Source organism: Grus americana, chromosome 17 (assembly GCF_028858705.1).
Source record: "Grus americana isolate bGruAme1 chromosome 17, bGruAme1.mat, whole genome shotgun sequence".
NCBI classification, from domain to species: Eukaryota; Metazoa; Chordata; class Aves; order Gruiformes; family Gruidae; genus Grus; species Grus americana.
The window spans coordinates 3,238,481-3,262,646 of NC_072868.1; the positions used below are offsets into that span (position 1 = coordinate 3,238,481).

At 50.3% G+C, this 24,166-nt stretch overlaps 1 protein-coding gene across 1 annotated transcript in view; it reads right to left on the reverse strand.

Annotated features, from left to right (window-relative positions):
- TOX2 (TOX high mobility group box family member 2) overlaps positions 1 to 24,166 on the reverse strand; it is a 155,154-nt gene that overhangs the window by 80,349 nt on the left and 50,639 nt on the right. Inside the window, exon 2 of the mRNA XM_054845986.1 lies at positions 14,635 to 14,700. Within this exon, the coding sequence (XP_054701961.1) occupies positions 14,635 to 14,700 (66 nt within the window). The remainder of the gene's footprint in view (positions 1 to 14,634; positions 14,701 to 24,166) is intronic.

Here is a 24,166-nt window from a genome sequence, read left to right on the forward strand (position 1 = left end):
TACAACATGCCAGGTAGAACCTGAATTGTTCCAAGGGAAATGGGCAGAAGTGGAAGAGTCAAAGTGAGAGAGGGATACTAACAGAGAGGTGGGGGAAGCGCTGAGCACAACAGAGCTGCAGGTAACAACGCCAAAACAATGACCCCATGGTAAAAATTTGCATTTGCTCAGTGTACTCAAGGGCTTCAGCTGCCATCTTTCAAACCCAAGCCCACACAAAGTCTAACTATTTCCACGGACTTGTGATGACTCAGAGCCGAGCGCTTCTATTGCTACTACTGGTACCAGCTGGGTACCTCAGAGTCCTACTTGGTGTTACCAAAAAGCATCACCCCAGTCTAGCCACAAATATGATTAAAATGGGACAGATCCTTTCAAGGAAGATTACTAGAGAACCTTGGCTGCACGCTAAGTTACACTGGCTTTCACCATTTCTCCTCCCATCCCTATTCTTGATATCAAATAACAGGAATCTCTTTCCGGACTGGAACAGAGCAAGGCAGAAGTCAGCAATCGAGGACCGTGTGGACAAAAGAAAAACCACACAAGTAGAAGAGAGTAGGTGTCTCTACCATGAACATTGCAGCCAGTCCTTGATGCAGAAGTCTGGAAACCAGGGCAAGTAGAAGAACTACATTGAACGTTCAAATCGCAGCGTTTCAAAAATTAAACACCGTAGCATGAGCTGCTCCAAGAGCTTCAGAGTTTTCTGCGTTTTACAGAGCGGCTTTCCCTTTTCCATCCCCCGCATCTCTGTGTGAGCATGATAAACTCACTCCTGAAGCCGCATTCAAGTGCCAAGTAATTTCCATCCTTTCCCTGCAGCTCCTCTCTTGACATTTCACAACCAATTTTCTTGAGAAAAACTTAAAGGCCGGAGCTGACAGTGTTCTCCTAACTAGCCCTTTGTGCATGCAAACTCACGCGCGCCTGCACGCGGAGCTCTGCGTTTGCACAAGCACCAACGTTAACTGCACCTGCAAGAAAGCCTGCAAATATTCACACAAAACCACACAGTTTTCAACTTTCTACCGCTCAGGTGAGCAAACATCCCGCTGATTTTATGAAATGGGTCTCCGACAGCTTTGCTACTTTTGCTGTAAATAAGGATGTTTCCCTTTCGTTGCAGTTCAGTGCAGGGAAACCTGGCACGAGGGCTGGGCAGGTGAGGACCACACATCTTCCTTGTGATACTGGTGCAGGCTCGTAGCATCCTGACCTGCATGCAGAGAAGCGTGACCTGCTCCTACCTTGCGCCCCATCTGCTTGCAGAAGTGACGGGCATCCTCCTCCAGCCAGCTGAGCGGTGGAAACAAGCAACTTTGGTTTCGTTTTGCTTCCAAAATGCACCAGGAATTGCTAAAGCTTGGGGAAAAACCCCCAAAACTCCAAGAAAAAAGCAGCCTGCAGCTTCGAGCCTGGCGTGGGGGGCGTGGGGTGCGTGAGCCCTCAGCACCACGTAGGTGTCTGGTGTTGTTTAGAAGTCATCTGGAATTCTTAAAATAAATTTGCTAAATTGTCTTCCAGAGACTGATGGCTTTTTTTTTTTCTTCCCTTTCTTCCCTCCTTAATAAACTTTCAGGGGTATCTTTATTGTTATGTCTAATTTTAGAGAAAACTAACATTTCCTGAGATTCAATTTCTCTCATAATTGTTGGAAGGAAACTAAATTGTCTGCTGTAAACATTCACTGTATTGTGTGAAAAGTATCTTTATTACAGCCCACTGGGAATACTAATAAAATTCCCGATCCTAGCCCTTCCTCACTTTTTTTTTTTTTTTTAGCTTGCTCTTTTCTCTTATATACCCATTAATGTCAGGTTCAAACCTTCTGCAGTCGAGAAATGAGAACTTAAAATATATTATTTAACAATCAAGGGTAGAATAAAGACTTGTGAGCAGTAAGATCCTTTCTGCCTTCTCTTTCGGTGCTTTCTATTACAGAAAATGAGAATGGCTATTCCATTTGTCTGTGTGCGTGCTTAGAGTTGATGAAAAAAATCTCATTAGTTTAGTCTGACATATACTCAATACAGTCTATGTACATTTTTTTTTTCATTTTATTCTACAGCTGCAAAATGATACTAAATTTCATCAGATTGGAACGAAAACTGTGGTCTTGGAACATTTCCCTTTAAGGGTCTTATATTTATTCAGAATTCATGAATCATTTTCCAGTAATACAACTATAATTATTCTTAAAGTGTTATGTTTGAAGGTTTAATATGAAATACTTGCAAAAAGCTCTTTTTCACTTTGATAGTTTGTAATCTTCATGGTAATCAGATCAGTTAGCTCCTTCACACAGCAGCCAGGAAAATACAATTTAATATGAATCTCATACTCTTCACTCATGTTTTAATTAAAGTAATAAAAGCCAAGTCATATTTTGCCCTTTACAGTGTACACAGATGTATAGACCTGAGCTATACAGCATCAGCTCAGACACTTTTGATGGCTGCTGATGGATTTCCTAGTTTGAGATAAATTTAATTCAGGCTTCCTCAGAGGCTGCTGATCACGAAAGCGGTGTCACCGACGAGCGAGACCCAGCACGGTCCTCGGCAGAACCGCGATACGGACGCACAGGTGAAACGCAGAGCTCTGGGTCAGCTTCGCCACCTTCCACCTCGCCGGCAGGAGCTAAGACCGCTGCGACAGCGGTCCTTCAGCCGGGTCCAGTGCCAGAGCACACCTCCCTGCGAAAGACTGGCGCATCCCTAACTGTCTCTGACTTTTGGTTCCCATCACACCTCCAACCAGCCTGGCCTGGTGCATCACCTGATAGGGAAGGATCCAAGCCTTCCCCAAAGGAGCAGAACCACACAGGACTGGTGGCACGCGTGCTCCCCTCCCTGGGTACCTGCAATGCGCCCTCCCCACCCGTGGTACCCACATCGCACGCTTGCCTACTCCCTGGTTACCTGCATCCCACACTCCCCTCTCCCGGGCACCCATGGTGCATGCTCCCTTGTACCCACAGTGCACGCTCCCCTCCTGGGGACCCGCAACACGCTCCCCTGCCCAGGTACCCCATGGCCCCCACGCTCCCCTGCCCAGGTACCCCATGGCACCCACGCTCCCCTGCCCAGGTACCCCGTGGCACCCACGCTCCCCTGCCCGGGTTCCCCATGGCCCCCACGCTCCCCTGCCCGGGTTCCCCATGGCACCCACGCTCCCCTGCCCGGGTACCCCATGGCCCCCACACTCCCCTGCCCGGGTTCCCCATGGCCCCCACGCTCCCCTGCCCGGGTTCCCCATGGCCCCCACGCTCCCCTGCCCGGGTTCCCCATGGCACCCACGCTCCCCTGCCCGGGTTCCCCATGGCCCCCACGCTCCCCTGCCCGGGTACCCCATGGCCCCCACGCTCCCCTGCCCGGGTTCCCCATGGCACCCACGCTCCCCTGCCCAGGTACCCCATGGCCCCCACACTCCCCTGCCCGGGTTCCCCATGGCACCCACGCTCCCCTGCCCAGGTACCTGCCGGCTGCACCCACTCTGAGCCCCTCAGGCTCCAAGAAGGGGGATGCCCAGGGGTGTACTGAACAAATCCCGCAGCAGAAGCGTAAGAGCTGACACAACCGACCCGTGGTGTGCAGGTGCCAGGCCAGCCCGTTCTCCGGGGATGGCTCCCCACGGGGGATGATGGCTCCCCACGGGGGATGATGGCTCCCCACGGGGTCCCAACACCTTGCTAGAGCAGTGGGGGGCTGGCTACCACTTCGCGCTCACAGACCTGCTCCCAGAGCACCACTGGACACCACTTCGGGTCCACGGCTCTGCCCAACTGCACGAGTGAGCAGGGGCTGGAGCGAACGCCTGCACTTGGGATACAGACCCCTCATCATCCTCCAGTACCCGCAGAGCCCCGAGATGCTCTGCTGAGCAGGTCAGGCCACCGTGAGCTGGAGCGGGGCCGAACCCCGCACACGCCCAGGGCAGCCCCAGAGCCGACATGGAGCGAAGGGCTCGTTCGGTTGGGGCTATGGAGGGGTCTTCCTTTCTGCACAACCTTCATCCAACCTCTGGAGTGGAAAATAACACTTTCCTGCTGGAAGCAAGCGGCTCCCCAGTTAATCACTCTGTTGTGACGGCAGACCCAAACACCGGCTCAGGCCAGGACTCCGATGAGAAGAGAAAAAGTAATCAATCAGTTGGGAAAGGAAATCCCAAGAGCAACAGGCCAGATTTTTTTTTCATACTCCTGCAGCCCACACTGCTATGTTTCCACAAATAAACACAATTTTCCAAAGCCACTCCCCAGAGGTCCATTACAGAAGCAAACCAACCTCTGCAGGAGCCAAAACCAAACCCCCCAACAGGGCGCGGTAGAAAATCTTGCTCGTCACTGCTAACCAATAACGATGCTATCGCGTTATCAGAGCTCAGCATCAATCGTTAGCATGTAAAGACCTGGCTCCCAATCACGCTGTGTCACAGCGGGTAATTCGGGAGACAAGCGGCGAGGAATTAGCACGGTGCAGGGAGCTGGAGGATCTGAAGGCAGAAACAGCTTGTGCATAAAAGCTCTGGGATTGCCTTTGTCTGAAGTGACAGCCACCACTAGAGGACAACCCAGCACCCTCCCCAGGAGCAGCAGTAGCTGACCGGAGGGGCACAGTCAGGAGGCTTTAAGGACACGGAAGCACCATCTTAACGTGATACCTATACTTCGAAGGTGACCTGCTCCCTCCAGAGCTGCCCCAGGTTTGGGGGCACCTTGCCCTGGGTCACGCTGACCATCAAAGGCAGCAGCTCTGCCTACACCGCATGCAGTCCCTTTACAGCAGCGCTGAGCACAGTGGGAAATCTTTGATGAAGCGACACTTTGTTGGCTAAAGGATACCACACACCACCTTCCTCTACATTTTGGTGCTATTTTATGAGCTGTTGGCTTTATGAGCTCATCAGCACTGCTGGACAGCCAGCGCATGCGTCCTCACCGCAGGAGTCATCGTGCACACCAGCAGATCCCCTTCAGTGTTACCGAGTCTGAGTAGACCTCAGCTGTGCCCCACGGTGCTCTGAAGCAGACCCAGTTACTCCATGTCCTTCTCCCTCCAGCACACAGGGAGCACTTCTGGAATCTCAGGTCCACATTTCCTTCAGCCCCACTGGTGGGCACCATGGCATTTCGGCACCAAGGAACACCCATGTCCAACCCTCTATCAGAGCTCCTCTCGGTATCAGTACTCTTTACATGTAAAACTGGATCAAGAGGCAGCAGCGGCAAACACTGTTCCTCAGTGGGATACACATCGTCCTGCTGCTGCTGCCTTCTCTCTGCCAGCCCTTGGGCACCCACCACCTCTCCAGCCCCCGGGCAGCTGGACCACGGGCTGGAGCTGTGCTGCCTCCAGCCCTGGACCACTCTCCTACATTGATTGGGTTTTTACCATTAATTTTTAAATGTTTCACTGGTTAATGGACTCCTTCACTGCAGAAGAAATCAGAGCCCTGTTTGAAGGTCCTCATGCACAGTTTGATCACACACCTCGCAGACTGAGGGCTACAGTGAGGCATGCTGCTTAATACAGACGCTCTTTACCATTGGGTCAAAACCAATCTCTGAGCTGATTCAGATCCCAGAAAACCTGGGAAAGACTTGGGAAAGAGAAGGAAAGATTACTGCTCGGACTGACCCGAGGCCATAGCTGGCTGTGGTCACCTGGAAGACGTTGGTGGACGCTGTGCCTAGCCCTCAGGCTGCCAGCCACGGCACGTGCTGTCCCTCTGCTTTCCGACCACTGCTCCGATGCACCCGAGGATCTCCTCCTCCCTCCCGCCTTTGCCCCTAAACCTGGATCTATTCAGGAACCTCAGTTCCTTGATGAAATGTCTACACATGAAATTCAACCACCATGACAATTTCAGAGTTTTCTGTCCCTACAAGGCACTGTGTCACCTGACAGATATCTTCAACTGTATGAGAAGCTATTTCTTTTTTTTTTTCCCCTAGAGTAAATGCAATAGAAACAGAGACTATCCATTTTAGTCTAGGAACTGCTCAGTTACATTAGTTTTTCACTTTGTGATGCTTGGTGGCTGTTTTTCAAACACCCTTTGTTAGCAACTTAGGAGTCCTTTGAGACCAAGGGTTGAAGATGATGCTCATTCTGCTTGTAATACCAAGGGATTTTTTATTATTATTTTATTTAAGCGCTGCAGCTGACCCTCCACCAGCAATAGAAGCTTCTCTTGCTATGACCAAGTTACAGAAATCGCTTTCTGACTGCACCTTTCAAAAATTTCACTGTCACATAGGAGCTCATGCAAAATTCACAAGCCTGGATCATCAGCTGTAGTTGTGCTCACCTCCAAAACCCCGCCTGGAAGGGTTTCCATTAGCTGCTGATTATAATAAATGACATGTAACACTCTATTGTTCATTCCAAAATAGTACATAAGATTCTTCCTGAATCGTTTGCTAAGAAAGGCATTTAATATCTATCAATGTCTTCCCTCCGTATTTTATTCTCTAGCACAACATATGAAATTATACAGCATTACTCAAAGAACAGCAGGGAAAGAGCAAAATCTGTATCTTAGCATGGGTGCCTGCTGCAGCGCGCACTCCCAGCTTCCACTGCACTGCCAAACTCTTGTTTAATCCCCTTTCAACTTTGAGTCCATATAAAGCTCTCACTTCTCTTCGCTAGGTGCCTTCTCTATATATAGAAGGTTCTAGCAATATTTGCAGTAGATCATTGTAAAGGGATTGGGGAGTCATCAGGTTCTTTACTTTCAGGGGTACTCTGCCCCTGCTGTGGTTGACTCTAGACTTCAAAAATGCAGACTATTTGCAGATTGGAAGAGACCAGGATGCTGTTGGGAGACAAGAAACTGAAGCCCAGGAGCACAAGACTGCTGGGAATTCAGGAGCATCACAGCTCTCCAAGCCTGGAGGACAGGTTCCCTTTTTTTTAAACCCTGTGGTTTTTTTTTAAACCCTCAGTGATTTTCTCTAACCCTGACCATCCTCTGACCATCACCTGTTCCTGTGATCAATAGATCAAGCCAGTCAATAGCCAAAACCAACAGATTACAAAGACCTTGAGACATGTCTCCTCAAAGTTAAAACAAACACAAGTTTCTTCATACACAAAGACTGATCAGACTCCTTAGAAACACAACAAAAGTTCATGAGGGCACTTGAGTGGAAATCACATGAAGAATAACCTCATGGTGGGCTCTAATTTCTCCTCCACCACTCTGCTGTGCAGTCTTTACTACGACAAGACTCAAGAGAAGGATCACCCTAAGGTACTGCTCATCCATGTGTATGGTCTCCTGGTTTCTTCCAGCCCTTCTTCTGGAGAAAACCCAGGTCTGGGACAGTAGCTGTAGTGACTACAAGCAACCTGCTGCACCTCATGAGCTTCAGGGACAAACTGCTGGAAAATCCTCCAAATTCACACGTCCTAGTAGGTCAGGGACCAACCAACATGAGAACATGTTACACCCAAGCAATTGCACAGCGTCACTTCACTGTCAGCTTCACTATCAGCAACAGAGCATCTCTACCACTGACGGAGCATCTGCCACTGATGGAGCGAAAACCGAGGTCCGTATCGGTCCTGTTTTACAGTTTCCTACTAGGAAGGAAGGAGCAAGAACAACGGGAGGACGACCTGTGTCTTCATTAGCAACACGGAATTGCCCTCACGCTGCCCGGGGCTCCATGGCCACCTCAGGACTGCAGTGGTCGTGTCCTGGCTCCCCGGTCCCCAGCGGGGAAGGGGACCCCCGGCACTTGCACAGTGCAGATCTGCCCCAGACCTGGGTTTATTTTATCAACTGTTGACTTTATGCTGCAATTCAGTCGAGATCGGTGGGAGGCCCAGGAGGTGGGAGGACAACGTGTCTGCAGGTGTTATGACAAGGTTTGATGGCACATTTTATAGCAGAGGCTGCCAAGATGAGCTCTGTCTAGTCTGGAGTGTTAGCAGAATGTGAGGAAGGTGTCTGTAGCTTCCCGCACCGTCATTAATTTCTAATTATGCTATCGCTTGCTTTCTACATTATTGCTTATTTACCAAACACAGCTTTATTGTACTGTCCAGTTCCTTATAACTAGCAAGCCCATTGTTATGCTAAAATGAATGTTCTAAATGTTATTTATTATTTGATAAACCTTGTGTAACCCTGAATGAGGACATTAAATGGCAAGAACACTACTTCAAAATCCCATTTTAAATAAGTCACCAAGACAGCTGTGCCTTTATAAAACACATTAGAGTGGCACTCAGAGCACATATGGCTCAGGGATATATACAAATTATACAATTTCTGTCATTCGATCAAATAAGAGGGAAGTTTTGACCCCAGAAATGAGTCAAATGTAAGTTGTAATTCAAGCCCCACCGGAGGCCCTGGTGGTAATGTATCCTGACGGCTGATCAAAGAGCCCTGACCATTTGACCCACCAGATCAGCGACTTACTGTATCTATTATGGCTAATACAGACCCGAGCCTGAAGATTTATGGAGATAAACAGATAAAGGGCAATAGACGCCGTAGATAAATGTTGATTTATACACATCCAAGCGCACAGACACGTACGCAGATGGATTTCACGTGTGCAGAAAGGGGCAGGCATGTATGACCCCACAGTAACGTTTACACAGGCACACACGTGAAGACAGACAACGTGCACGCACGTGACAAATACAATCTCTCAACTCCACTTCCCTTGGTGCATCGGTACAACCCCCGCGCTCAGCTGAGCTCCCGCCGATGCACACAGCCAGAGAAAACCCCACCTGCTATTTTACACACGTGCTGCCACGTACAAACACGTCTCTGCCCAGGGATCTACTTTCTTGGCGGTATAAACGTGAGCAGCTCCATCCGTGAGTTACCCAGTCTCGCCCTAACGCACACAGCCCAAACCAAAGCCCTCTTCGCCGCTCTGCGGGGTCATCAGCGTCAGGTGGCTCACCAGGGTTGGGTGAAATCACGCTTTTTCAATGCTGCCGTGCAAGCCTACAGCCCCCACGCACGTCCATAGGACGCACGTGGTTCCTGGCAGCCAAGACCTGACATTTTTCGTACGCAGATGGGCAGCATGAGTGTGCTAGCAAGAACATCTTATAAGAATAGCATCAGGAGGAGGAGATAGTGTGCAAATACCTTTCAGTCAATTTAACTGTCATATTTTCAACACTCGCAGGTAAAGCGGTGGGGTCCTATCTGTGCTCTCAGTTACAAAAGCAAAGAGTCGCTTGTGGCGATACATGTCCCTGGCCTGAATAAACTATACTGGTATATAACGGCATTTGCACGAGGAGTCACACAAATTAACTTGTTGGTACAGAAACAGTCATGCTGCTCAGCTGGAACAAGCCCTGCACTGAAAACTCCTGGGATGAGCAGAACGCAGGGTCAGAAATGCCCAGCGGTAAGTCATCAGCTCCTTCCTCCTTCGAAGCTGCCAGCAGCCAAAGAGACGCAGTGGAGAGAGGAGAAACGTGGCAAACACTCCCCTAAAGCTTTCCATAATGTTCCTCCATGGACCAGAGTCACATCCCTGCTCCCAACAAGCCAAGGGACAACTGTCCCCAAAGCCGTGCCAGGCCCGGCCCGTTCCACACCATGCCAAACGTCACATCATCCCCAGCTCCCCGGCAAGGTATTTCCTGCATTTACTCACCCGTAACGCAGGATAACCATACCTCCCTGCAGGGTATTCCCAGGCGTAGTTAATTCGTCTTTACAAAGCACCAGTGGACTCTTCCTGCGAGTGCAAAAGTCTCGATGCCAAATAAAACCAACCTCATTCCTGTCCAGCTACACGAGGAATTTCCCAACCTTTGCCTTCCCTGGGGTTACTCTCCCTATCACAAAGAACTTAATAAATGCCTTTTCTTACTGATGTCGTGGGTGTTTTTATTTCTTTGAACAGAGCCATTGCGTTTTCACTCATCTTTCAGAGTACATCACATGGTTGGTAATCTGTCCGATCCTTGGGATTTTTGCAGTACTTAATTCCTGGACTTGGTTTGGGGAGCGGGGGAATGGAAGAAAGGAAGGAAAATTGACAGGGGTGAGGAATGATGCTCCGCTGACTTCATGAGACACAACAGATACCTCACTCATCTCGGGGGTCGAATGTCCACGATGGTTTGATCGGATGTCAAGTTGCATTTATACTCTGGCCCCTGTTGGGGGTTGAATTACATTTCACATTTGACTCACTCCTGGGGTCAAATGTCCCTCCTATTTGATGGAACAAGAGGAATTATTTTCCCCAAGCAGGCTGTGCCAGCGTGAGTCTGGATCTGTCAGCGCTCTCATTATGTTTTAGGCTCCTGTATTTCTGTATTTTGTTCTCAGCTGAGACAAACCCCTTTCGGGATGACGATGAGAAATGCAGCCGACAGCACATAAGCAATCACAGCCAGAAGGATGAGGGGAGGGAGCAGATCAGCTGGCTTTCAGATGGTTTGGATGGTGTTTTGTTTGGGTTTTTTTGGGGGGGTTTGGGGGGTTTTGGTTTGGTGGGGTTTTTTTGTTGTTTTTTTTCCTTCTTCCCCTCCCAAGTTAGCAGATCGGCAGACCTTGGTCCTGGCTTTACCACGCTCTTGCCATGAGATACTGCAGAAGCTCCTTAGGATCAAAAACCGTACAAAAAGCTGAGATAAGGCTGGTGTCGAGGTGCTGCAGGATCGCGCTGCTGTCCAAGGACTGCTCAGCACGGGAGCTGCCCTAACCACACCGTCTCTGTAGCTCCAATTGTAAAATGAGAATCATCTTATCCGTGTGATGGGAAAGGATGACTCAAGAGCTTAAGCGGTTGCTGGATCTCTGGGCAGAAAGTGTGAAGCATTGCACTGACAGGCAGGAGCCATTTAAACCCCCCTGAATTCTGCTTTCCACCTATCTCCTTCTAGGTATTTTGAAAGAAAAATGGCAAGGCAATACAGAATTTCCTACAACAAAGACTATTGAACTTCTTCCATCTGTGGATCCCTAAAAATTTTCCAGCTGAAATGAAGCCACGTACACAGATGAAGTTCTTGCTCTCCCAGCCCTTCCCACCCACCTCGAAGCATGGAGGGGCTGGAAGCCCTGGCACAGATCTGGGGGACTTCATCGTGGCAGTCTCAATCCAAGCCATCACAAGTGCGCTGGCACCGGAGGAGCTCATTGTGTAGTGCAAAACGGGGGTAAATAAGCAAGCGTGCCCTAAAACAGGCAATGTGAAGCTAAGATTTCCCACCGTTAATGCTGGACGTCCCAGCCCCTGCGCCCGAGCTGGGCTCAGCGTGAAGCTGTGTCTGCTGCCGAGAGCTGCAGATGCCTCACGGTGCCCAGTGCAACCAGTTTAAGTCAAAAATGGGGAAAACCCCCCAACCCACCAGGCCCATCTATTACAATGTGATGGCTTCAGTAATTAGCGTGTACGATTTTTGTCCCCAAGGATCCCAAGGGCTGAGCGATGTCCCGCGTGTGCTGCACAGGCATCTTGGGGCCGACGATTTAGCCGTCTCTCAAGAGGGGTTGTGAAACTGTGCTCCTGCTGTTTAATGTACTCATTCAGGTTACGACAGGTTTAGCGAACAATAAAAAACATCTGGAACTCCCATTTAAATAGGAGAGTTGTGTTACTAGTCATAAAGTCATGACCAGCGCTATAAAGTGCGCTCTGGTAAACAAGCGCTGATGTGCAGGTAAATAGAGGGAGATGACAAACTAATGAGGGTGAGGGAGGAAGGCTGCTCCCCGTCCTCCTCGGGCAAAGCTCATGCTGGGTGTGAACCACCACTGTCATCCTTGCCTGGCGTGAACTGGGATCCTCGCCTTCCCTCCCCTCCTTCCGCCCCGGGTGAGGTTATGGGGGGTCATTGCAGCATCCCATGGGGCACCCACCCTGGCAGAGCCCTGGGTGCCACCTTGAACCCCTTGGTCCCGCTCCCAGCTCCTCTCTGACTGTCCCAAGCGTAGCAGCACAAGGAGGGGAACTGGAGACGCAAGATAAAATGAACTTCCCCGTCTATTTTTCATGTCAGTCCCCACTCCCCATAGAGCTTTTGCTCCAGGAGATCACAGAATCCCAGACTGGTTTGGGTGGGAAGGGACCTCACAGCCCATCCAGTCCCACCCCTGCCATGGGCAGGGACACCCTCCAGCAGCCCAGGGTGCCCAAAGCCCCATCCAACCTGGCCTTGAACACTGCCAGGGAGCCAGGGGCAGCCACAGCTTCTCTGGGCAACCTGTGCCAGGGCCTCAGCACCCTCACAGGGAAGAATTTCTGCCTCACATCCCATCTCCATCTCCCCTCCTGCAGCTTCAGGCCATTCCCCTTGGCCTGTCACTCCCTGCCCTTGGCACCAGCCCCTCTCCAGCTTTCCTGGAGCCCCTGCAGGGACTGGAAGGGGCTCTAAGGTCTCCCCGGAGCCTTCTCTTCTCCAGGCTGAACAACCCCAACTCTCTCAGCCTGTCTTCATAGCAGAGGTGCTCCAGCCCTCGGATCATCTTCGTGGCCTCCTCTGGACTCGCTCCAACAGATAAAGCAGCGGCACGGCCCCCACGCACGAACCATCCCTGTAACAGGGGGTACCTGCCCCCTGCCCACAGAGAGCTACTTTTCATCCTTAACTGCTGTTTCAAAATAGGAAATAAAGGTCACCAGGTAAATAGAGAACAAATGAAGGGTAAACTTCTATTTCCCAGGTTACGGGGATCTAAGCTGGTTTGGTTTATCCTTCTCCCAGGTTCAAACAGTACATGAATCCTCCACCAAACGACAGCCTCTATTTTTATTCGAAGCCAGCCCTCCTCCTCCTCGATCGTGGTGCAGCAAACCATTCCCCACCCCGCGGCATCCCTTCTGATTTCCCTCCAGCTGCCCACCCGTGGGGGGAGCGGGATGCGACAGGGGCTGCGGGGTGATTTCTCCCGATGTAGAGGAGGAAACACGAACGGTTCCCATCGGCCGTGGTTCAGACCCAGCCCAGTCTGATCCCGCAGGCGCATCGGGGCCGGGGAGTGAGGCTGGCTGCCGAGCCGGTGCTGCCTGCCCTTCCCAATGAGGCTGTGAAATGAAATGGTCATCCCCTGGGAGGTTTTAAAGGCAGAGTATCTGAGGCAACTGCCTTGTTAGCATCCCCCCACTTGCTCGTAGGCTCTGCGCAGCCCTGGCGAGGGGGGACGGACAGACACGACGGGGCTGACCCCCAGCCGGGGCTGCTTGGGGTCGCCCTGCTCCTTTCCGCATTTACTCAACCTCTGGCAATTCCCGGCTCTAACGATCAACCACACGCTGCTGTTGATCGACTACATATTTGTTTCTGCTGAATCACTCGATAGCACAAAGTTTGCCGTTCCTTCCCCACCCTCTGGAAACCCTTCTCACGCGAGCAGGGCCCTCTCCCCATGCCTCGGCAGCAGCGGCTTCGCGTGCCGTCTTCAAAAGCCAGAGCAGGAACAACTCTCCCGAGCAACGAGCCGACGCGCTGCCGCACTCTGAGGCGGCAAACAACAGGTTTTCATCCTGTTTTCGGTTTAATAGGTATATATTTTAAATCGCCGCTGGTCTCTGAGTTAAATACACCGCGGATGGCTCACTAGCCTTGCAATTTGCAGCGATGCTGCGGGAAGTACCAAACCCCAGCGCAGGAGCACACCGTAACCTCGCCCCGGGGCACGCACGCCAGGTCCGGGGCAATGGGAAGCCGGCAGCATCTTGCGCTGGATGGAAATCGTTGCACGCCTGCCTTCCATGTTTTGCAGTGCATCGCCTTCGCACAACATAACCCCGCAGAGCCCACGATGCTCGTGTCCGTGGTCAACAGGGCCCCACAACGAAACGGCTCAACACAGCCCAAAAAATGGGCTGAAAAATATCAGCAATGAAGTCGCACTTTCCCTCATAAGGCAGCGGGACGGGATGAGACGCTTCGTCCCGAGGGTGCAGCGTCAGGCACCTCAAAGATGCACCGAGTGCCCAGCACGCGCTAGCTGTGCCCGGCCCCCCAGGGGGATGCAGCTGGGACCATCTCTCATCGCCTGGTCAGGAGGACAGGTAAGCACGTGCTCACCTCCCAGCAGGACCTAAGCATGGGCTTAACTTTATGTATGTTTGTTTAGGACATTTCTGTTTCAAGTGTATCCAAGCCCAGAGAGCACCCTGAAGGCTCAGGCACCTGTGAGATGTGAGCACTTCTACTCTGGTCCTCCATGGGTTTATAGCTCCAAAACAGGAAACCTTTGATTCCTTTTTCTCCCCGAGTCAGCTAACTGTTAATCTATTTAGCTGCAGGAAATACTCTACATGAGTGAAGGAGACGCCTGACCTACACACAATACTTGGAAACCTCGCCATGTCCAGAAACACCAATTGCACCTTCATTTGGAGTGAAGGATGCCTCACTGGAGAACCCTGGCTCTGGCGGGCTCCGGCGATACGCAGCAGCCGAGGCACCAAGAGCATCCCTCTCCCCGTACCGAGTGCATCTGCCGCTGCTCCTCGGCAGCAGCCGGGTTGACAGCCAGCTCTGACCTCCTCCATGGACCCTCGTGGTGTCCCAGGAGTGCAGATTCATGAAGAGCTCTTAGAATTTGTGCTTAGGCAAAGCCTAAGTCCCCGAGAGAATCTAAGCACACAGCCCAGCCAAGCAAATTGATGCTTACCTGATTCGCCGATAGAAACTCCTGGGCGTTGTCGTTCATTCCCATGTACATGTTCTCCCCATCAAACTAGAAAGACAAAAGAAAGTTAGAGTTAGTGAAATGCCGTCTGCACACCAGGGTTATGCACGCCCCAAATACTTTCCTGGCTCTTCATGTAAAAAACCAAGATTCCCAGAAGAAAATCCTGAGCTGGACCCTTAAAACTTTTGGGCATGTGTGAGTGTACATACGTCACTGCTATTGCAATGGGACATGGTAACATAGCACGTTTATGTTAATTTTTCAGTGAAATAATGAATTAATCACTCCAATTCAAACAAATAAACCAAACCTGTGCAAAACCACAGATGTACCCAGCAGCAAAGTTCACCCCAATGAAGCTCTTGCTAAAATTCCCACTAGCCCAGCAATCAGCTCTAAAAAGCCAACTTCCATTGATGGAAATGTCAGAGACAGGCAGGTCCCATTTGATCCTCTTCCAGATACCTACACACTCCTTAACCACCAGAGCAACCCCACAGCAGCAATGCAGAAAGCCACTCCGGGCCGTACACGAGGGGGTCTCCATGCAGAGCCCCATTCCCCCTCCTACCAGTTTGCTGTTGTTCCCAAACGCTGGCTGCATGAAGGCACGTTCCCCCCATCTCCTCCTCCCCTGCCTGCTCTGCCAGCACTCTGCCTCCACGGCAGGGCAGCCCGAGCACAGCGCATTCGCCCGTGCCCCCCACCCCCGGCTCCGGCAAACACGCCTGCCCCCTCCACCCGGTTCTGAACTGCTAATCCACTTACTAGGCTACAAAACCCCCGTGGAGAACTGCAAAACTCTTCTCATTAATTAGCTACAGCGGGAGCTTTTCACTTGCTCCGATTCCAAACGAAGGAAAAAAGCCCTCCAGGATTGTCTCCGGCTCGAAGCATGGCTGGGGCAGTTCTCAAGGCTAAGTTCACAAATTAATTATGGCAATAAAATGGGTTGTGCCATAAAACACTCCCGAGACAAGGATGAAGGTACCAGCTGTGAATGACACCGTACACTTAACCAGGGGAAGAGCCAACCCTCTTGCCCTTACAAGCTGAATGATGAATTGAAGATTCTTCACCCCTCGTGTGTCCTCTCGCTCTCTGATCCCAGCTACGCCTTAACAGAAATGGGCCGTATTAAGAACAATGAAAGAGGAATCTAAATAAAACCAGGTGAAGATTTTCAGTGTAGACTATTAATTACACTTCCATTTCTCAGAGTGCTACAGGATTAGCTATTAAAGTCAGCAGAGTTAGTAAAGCCAAGTGGGGGTAACACAGCTCTGCTCGGCGCTAGAGTGCACAGACATCCTCTAATTGCCAAATTATCCTCTGGGATAGCACAGCAAACCAATTAAAGGCAGCAAAATTAGAGCGGGTATTGTGACGCTCAGTAACTAATACCGATAGCAGCTGCAGCAGGGCGGAAGGCGATCCCTGTGCAAATGCAGGATTTCATTAAACTCGTCAGCGAGGCAGGAGCCGCGGGATGCAGCGAGCATCGGCAGCCTCACGGGCTTGCTGGGACAAGCAGCTCTCCGGGAAGCCAGCTGGGTGCTATCAGCTTTAAACTGAATTTCCCTCCACCTGTAAAACGATTCCTGACACAGCCGGCTCCTGCTAACACAGTTCCAGCTGGAGCCGCTGCGCTTCCGAGCACGGAGACTCAATCAGCTCCACAGCCTAAATACCCTCTGCCCAGCCCAGCAGAGAAGGCTGGATTTGCAGGAGAGGTGGTGGCACGGTTCGGTGGAGATGCTCAGCCCTGTGGCCCCAGGATCCAGGCTCTGCCAGAGGAGCCGGTCTCTGACTCAGCACGGGCAGCAGCACTGGCTTTTGGAGAGTCAATCTTTTTGAAACAGGCAAAATTACGGTCCTGAGGTCCCCCTGAGCACCCCACCAAACATCATCAGGTGGATCCTGGAGCAGACACGCCAAGGCTGTGGATGTAGGGTCCTTCCCTGTGGTCCGGTCTGCAGCGGCAGAGCGTTGTGTCGGGCCAGCTGCACAGACACGCTGCGGCACCGCGGGACCCTAAAAAGCCGTTGCATCCTGAGACCACACGCTGAGATGCGGCAGGTCAGCTGCACAGGAGCTTTCCAGCAAGCAGCCCTGAAGAGAGAGAAAATGTTCCAGTGGGGAAATAGCGTTGTCCATCCCTGGAACTAGTCAGGAATTTGCACTGCAGAAATATTTACTTCCACATCAGGAAAGGAAGAGCTCTTGAGTAAAAGTTTTGCCTCTTTAAGAGACTTAAATACTCTGGTGATGCACATCCATCCGTCCATCCATCCCTCTTCCTCATGCCGCCCCCTGCCCCCCCCACTTTTGTCCCACTCCAGTGCGGTATTTTGCAGATCTAGCCTAAAACTTGTGTCAAACAGCTCTTCTCCAGAAAACAAGAGTCATCTGCAAATCTACATTCAGAAAACAAAAAGTATCTTTCACTGGGGAGGTCCAGGGCAGGACAAGCACTCTGCTTTCTCTGTGTCATTCTGTTTGTCAGAATCTATTTTTTTTTAATGGCCTTCTACTATTCTCCTACCTCCGCTCCACACTTCCTTCTGCCCTTGATGCCTTCGTAATAACGGTAATGAATCCTGCCTTCAAAATTACTGTGCCTCTGATTGCCAGTCTGAGCAGCGAGCCTGAAAATCAAGACTCAAAATGCAATGGAAACTTTAGAACTTCCCCAGTGCTGATTGGATTTTTTTCACTCTCCTCCAGGCTATGAGGGTGCAAACAAATTTATTAGAAATTCTCCCATCAGGATATTTTTTCAATTAGACGTTTGCCACTTATACACCAGCCAGGTAGAGCAGATAAGTAATGTGCTCTCCCTCTTCTCATTATTGTTTCGCTACAGAATGCACTTCAAAACAATCAGCCCCATCATTCCAGGTAGATTTACGGCAGAAACAGACATTTTAATATTTCCCTTTGGTTACAAACGCTTCCTCCCTTTTTGCTTAGGTCTAACTCCCGGTGTGTGTCAAGCCTCCCAGGCAGTCCCAGACCCGGGTGCATCCATTCATCACCCTCTGTGCCCCCCAAAATTGATCAAACCGGTACTGAACGATGTGCACACGCGGAGTGGCGGGCATCATTTTCAAGTCCCAATTTGAAAGGAACGTGCTCTCGTGCAGTTGTCTTAATCATCCTTCTGCTCTTTTGTAATTATTTAGCTTTTTGTTATTCTCTGGCTAATAGAAGCAGCCTATTAAACAAATCAGCGGCTGTGGCTAATTCTCACCCTCTCCTGCATGGAACGAGTGTGAAGCAGCGGTGAGCTGGGATCACTCTCTGCTCGTAGCACCTTGCATCCCAGACGTGGGGAAACACAAACCCTGTGCAACCCAGTTGGGAAACTGGGAGAGGCGAGAAGATGCGATTAATTGACTTTCCTTCATCTGGGCTTGGACTCATTTTTATCTAACTTGCACTGACTTACATTAGGGATGGTGCCCCCCCCCCCCCCCCCCCCCAACTAGAATCAAGGACCTCTACTTCAAGAAGGACCCATAAAGCCCCACTTTGCCAAATCCCAACTCAACCTTGCCTCACGTAACGCGCTCGGGACAGAAACAAAAACCCTCAGAGGAAACTGCCCAAATTCCTACCAACTCTGGCAACAAAGGCATGTTGCCAAACGAAGGCCAGCAAGCTGCCTTTGTCCGCAGGTGACACGAACCCCAACCCAAAAGAAGAGGAGCACAGGCGTGACCTGATCTCCTGCCATAGGAGGTGACTTCGGCATCGGACACGCTACCGTGTATTTTGGGTCCAAGCAAGAGATACAAGGGCAGTTCTGCGAGAAAACACCCTCTGAAATTTAGTTTTTTGCGGAGAGTTTACTTAAAAATACAACTCTTTTACCATGGCTCTTCCAGGAGAGCCGGAGCTGGCACCGCGGCTGCGGAGGGGAGGCTGCGTGCACCCGCTGCCGTGCATCCACCAGCACACACGGGGAGCCGAGCGCAGGCTTCACTCAGAGGACGTTCTACAAAGCGCTTTTTTATTTTTATTGCTTTTCTAGACTCTCTTTGGTTTGTTATTTTTGCGACACAACATTATTTTCAAACTTGTAAATGTGCCCAGAGGTCATTCGGGTCCGATGTTAGTAAGATGAAAATGAGTAAGAAAAATAAATGCATGCTGCAAGCTGGGACAGCCCAGAGCAAAGCAGCTGTGTGATCTCCGGCTCTGGGCAAACACAGAGAATAAATGTTTGTTAACTGGGAAGGACCCAGTGGAAAGAAACACAACCTCCTGCCAAGATTCAGAGAAGGTGTTACTTTCTCATGGATGGCACTGCCAGCTTGTACAATTTTATTACGAATCTCGTTGCGTGCTTTTATTTCCTGAGAGTCAGGAGCTGAGCTGAAATCCTCAACTTTGTAAGAAATACGTTGGCAGCACTCATACCAGGAATGGCTTCAATGACACCTACAAGATCTCAAAAATCTAAACTTCTTATTTGATTTTATTTGAATTTTTTAAGTGTGGTGGGATTTGGGTTTGGGGTGGTTTTGGTTTTTTTTTTTTGGGAGGGGTTGGGTGTTTGGTTTTGGTTTGGGTTTTTTTTTGAGGGGTCTTGCCTAAATTTTAACACTCATTATTGGTAATACTGGACCAGAGCACCTTAACTGCAAATCTACTGAGGATCTGGAGTTTTTAAAAAGTTCTTAATGCAAATCCAGCGGTAACTAAAAGCCATCATCATCAAGGAGCTATTAAACGCCCTGTGAAGAACAAATTGGATGCTTCCAGTGATTCCGACTGCTCAGAGCTAAAGCACTTGCCTCTCAGTTTTGCCTCCCTGTGCCAGGACGCAGAAGACGGGCAGCAGGTCCCCGCTCACGACAACCTCACTCCCAAACTGGGTGCACTGGGGATATCACCCTTCGCCGGAGATGTTTGGGACGTAGCTGGTTTCGGTGTCCAGCAAGCTACACCTCAGCCACCCCAGCATCACGACAGAGAGTGACCCACAATAATGCCATGCAACAAATGCCTTTAAGTTTTCAGGGAATAAAAGTTAGGATACAAAAAAAACTTGCATAACACAGTCAATGCCACATTTAATGTTCCCCCATAAAAAAACCCCACAAACACAATAAAATTACCGCAGCCCACGTGATGCTGGCGTTTATTTAGCTGCCTCCGATGGCACCCTACCCACCATGCAGAAATAGAACTCTTCTCCAGAAAGTTTTACAGAAGTAGGTTTTTTTCCCCACAATTAATTTTTATCAGGCAAGCAGTATCTGAGTGGCATAACCACATTCCGCTGTAACTGCATTTTGGCCACGGCACTTCCAGCCCCGCATCCCCACGATGCTGCTCCGCACGGCGTGAGGCACCCCCGTGCACCAGGCTCAGCCCCACGACCCCGGCGCTGGCAGGGATCCTCTTTGCCAGCGCACACCTCCGCCACGTCCCTGGGATGTGAAATATTCGCTTCGGCCCAACCCTGTCGGCGCTGCTGCTTGCAGAGCTGCTGCTGTGATTTCCTATAGGAGTAATTTAGCATCACGCTTCTTCAGGGAATACATCGCTGAGGTTAGCTTAATCTCTTTAACTGCAGTTTCCCCATTAAGGTCTTTACACAACCTCTGGCCCAAAGTGATCTACTTAGCATTATTTATTTGTCCGCTGAAACGCTTGGATAGCCCCTCAGTTGATCCTGTCAAAGAGGGTCAAAAGTTCAGCGATAGATTTACGACCCCCCGCAAGGACCCTCCTGCGAGGGAAGCTCTGCATCTCCATCCCGGCCACCGCGCTCACCGCTCGCTGCGATTCGCTCCGGGACAAATGTCGCTACGCGAGAGCACGACACCACAGCAGGTGTCAGCGGCAGTACATCCTTAACGGGTGGCACAGCTGAGCATCCGCAAGAGTCACTGGGGCTTTACGGGGGCTGGGTTTGCTCACACAGTCAACATCCCCATAGTTTATCCAAGGGTAAAATCAGAGTGATGCAGATGAAGTCTTAAGGCTTAAAAGCAGCTAGTAAAAAGCGGTTTGGTTGGTTTATTTGTTTTAAGGGCAATTCACAAATAAGATAAAAGCCTAATAACAGTTATTTCTCAAACATCCCAGAAGCAGGAAACCTACTGCACAGCTGGTGGTGTCAAGGGCTGACCGAGGTACAACAGAGACTGTCAGGAATCTAAAACCGGGTGGGAAAGACAGGAATGATCTGCACTGGCTTGCACTCTGAAGGAGTTCTCAGTGGTTCCCAAACCAGAGCATCTTCCTTGGAAAGACCCATCTGAGCAGGTCTCACACCGGGATGGCTAGCCAGAAAAACCCGGGGTGGCAGGGGGAAGGTGCCAGAGCAGCACGTCTGACTCCTTCAGCGTGAAACCGGCCGGAGCCGTGCACACCACCGAGGAGCAGAGAGGGATGGGAGGTGAGGAACGGCGTGACTCACGTCACACTTCAGTGTCTGCCCAAGGGTCAACAAGTGCCTGGAAAGGGGGGAATGACCTCTGTGGCCGGACTTTTCATGAGGTTCCTCAACAAAGAGCTTGTAAAAACCAAACCCAACTTGTCGTGGGACAAAAGGAAAGGTCCTCTTGCTCACAGCCAGTGAAAAGATCCTCATTAGGATTTAGCAAGAGAAGGATCATGGTCCACGATCCATCTCCACTAAAATCTATCCAGTTCATAATATAAGTGATCTAGAAGGATTTGAGTTTATTAATGAGACAAAAATTATTCAGGCTAGCCAAAACTAAAAGCGACTTCGAATGGCTTTGCATTAAGACTCTCGCAGTACTAAGTGGCGGTGAGGAAGTGGAAGATTAAATTTAATGTCAATAAATGCAAAGTAACGCACTGGAGAGAAGCAATCCTAACAATACAGATACAACAATGGGCCTTAAAATAGCTGTTACTGCCCGGAGGAGAAACCGTGCATTTGTTCTGGAGAGTTCACTTCCAACTTCTGCTCAGTCCTCAGCAGCTGCCAAAAACGCCATTCAAGTTTTAGGAGCAATTAGGAAAAGAACAGAGAATAAAAGATCAAGCATTATTTTACCATTCGTACGGTTAGGAGAAAGAGAGAGGGCAATAGCAGGGAGGATCCAAGGTGTGGAATGGCGTACGTGGATGAGGAAAAGAGGTGATAGATGTAGAGGCAAGTACTTGACAGAGATGTACACGAAGTCACGAGATGAGAACAGGGAACGGCTCTTCTCTGGTTCTCATAGCCCAAAACCAAGGAGGCAGACACTGGAATCATTAGCTAGTGGAATTAAACACCTTACAGAGAAGTTCTTCATACAGGACTCAACAACAAAACCTCTTGCTGTAGGATGTTGCAGCCTAGAAGGATCCAGAATAGCAACTGGACAAATGAGAGGGGATTAGTAAAGCTAAACCTCTGAGCTCAAGATGACCCTGACCTGTGGGCTGCTGGAAGCTCTGTGCGTAGATGCAATCTCATTAGATATTAGGAAAAACATTTTCCAGCGTGTGGGTGGTCAAATATTAGACCATGAGGTTGTGGGATCTCCATCCCTGGAGATACGCAGAGCTCGGCTGGACCAGGTGCTGCGCAACCTCATCTGGTCGGCTTGGCTTTGCTCGGGGACTGGGGACACGCAGACGTCCCTCCTGGCCAGCAGCGCTTGGTGTTTGGGTGCTCCGGTGATACGTGGTCGTGCGATGCTTACCCAGGCGGTCACACGGACCTCCAGCATCCCCCTTCCTTCTCCGGCACTCGAGGCTGGGGAGATCTTGAATGCCACTGCTATTCAAGTGGCAGCATTCATTTATCTAAGAGACTGCTGGTTTTCTGCGAACGCTGCACACGAAATTATTGTTATTACATTATTTGGGGGGAATGAGGACTTAAACTCATCTACCTGGACCTTTCAGAACCTGCAAAGGAGTTCAAGCTCTTCACATACACACACAAAAAAAAATCCGTCCTGAAAGCTACAGGGAGCAGCAGAATTTAGTCTTAAGACTGACATGGAAATAGATTAATTTTTTTTCCCATTTCATATTCTAATTACAATTCTTCTCCCCCTACTATTTTCTGTTCTCATTACAGTCTTAAAATTGCTCTGCAAATTCTGTACCTTATTCTGCTCTTCCTACCATCTTTGTCATGGAAATGAGAAACAGAATGTATAAGCATGAAAATATTGCCGAGATCAAAATTCTGCTTAACCCTTTCACGTGCAACTCCAAAAAGAAGCAGAGCAGCAAAGCCAGCTAATCCTCCATCCAGCCCCCTCTCCTTCTCCCAGCCGCAGCAAGGAGGAGAAGGATGCTCAGAGAAACGCACTATTAATTTAAAGGCCAAAGTTGCTCACGCTCTCACCTCTGCTGTGCATGGAGGAGGGGTTGGGGTTGGTTTTTTTTTTTTAGCTTCGGAGGTTTTGCCCCTGAGGGGAGATCTTGATCTACTACACTTTGATCATATTCAGCTGACGGCGTTTAGTTTTTAGCTTGCAGTCTGCCAAGCACCCCGACGTAACGCTGGCTGGGAGTGGTGTCGCGTAGTGCTCTGAGCTGCACGGGAGATCTCCATCCTGCTCCTCTCCCGCGGTGCAGAGCTCACCAGAGCTGCAGCTTTGCCCAGACCAAACCCTTCCTGATTTCTTTCAAAGACCGGGCATGGATAAGGAAAACAGGCTCCTGGGAGGTGAGCAGCACCCTGACACCCCCCCCACCCCGCACAGCCCTGCCATCACCCGGGACCCCTCCAGCCCATCGATGACCATGCCTAACACTATTTATTTTGCAAGATACGATCGCACCGATGTAGCTGCAAGTCTCGGGCATGTACATCACTTCCTTTTTGAAGCCAAACAACAAGCACATCCTGCATTGTTTATCACACTTACGCAGGTGCTCAAGGAGTTTATCTCCAAAAAAAAAAAAAACCAACCCCAAAAAACCCCCCAAAAAACCCAACAAACCTCAAATAAAAAAAAAAAAGCAACAGAAAACAACCCAAAACGGGCTCTTGCTAAGCTGCTCCTTGTCCCGGCAGCAGCTGAAGGCACCAGCTCGCACCGTAAATGCCAGGTGCCCCGGGCGGTGCTGGGGAGGAGGAAGGTAAATGAACGCAGCACGTTCGTGGCACCGGGCTGGTGCGCAGACAGTCGGAAACAAATACAGTAAGCGCTAATGAGAGTGAACTGCGCCGCCTGCTTCACCAGCAACGCTTGTAATTCACAGGAAACGAAGGCAGCAAGTGTACAAAGATCTAAAAGAAGCCGTGGAGGCTCTGTGCAAGGAACCATGCCAGCGTCAAAGGCACCTAGAAACACTGGGTTTTGCAAGATAAAACCTCAGGGTTGAGATAAAAATAGAGCTTATACCTGTCTGCCTCAGAAGCAGCCACCAGCCAGGCTCTGCCCTGGAAGCCTGTTATGGAGACGCTGATCTCGATAGAGAACAGCAGCCCTCGCTGCAACCAGAGGCATCGCTGGAGAGGGGCTACACGCGGCCGCTGGCACCAAAATGCCCAAGGAAGCGAGTGAGCAAT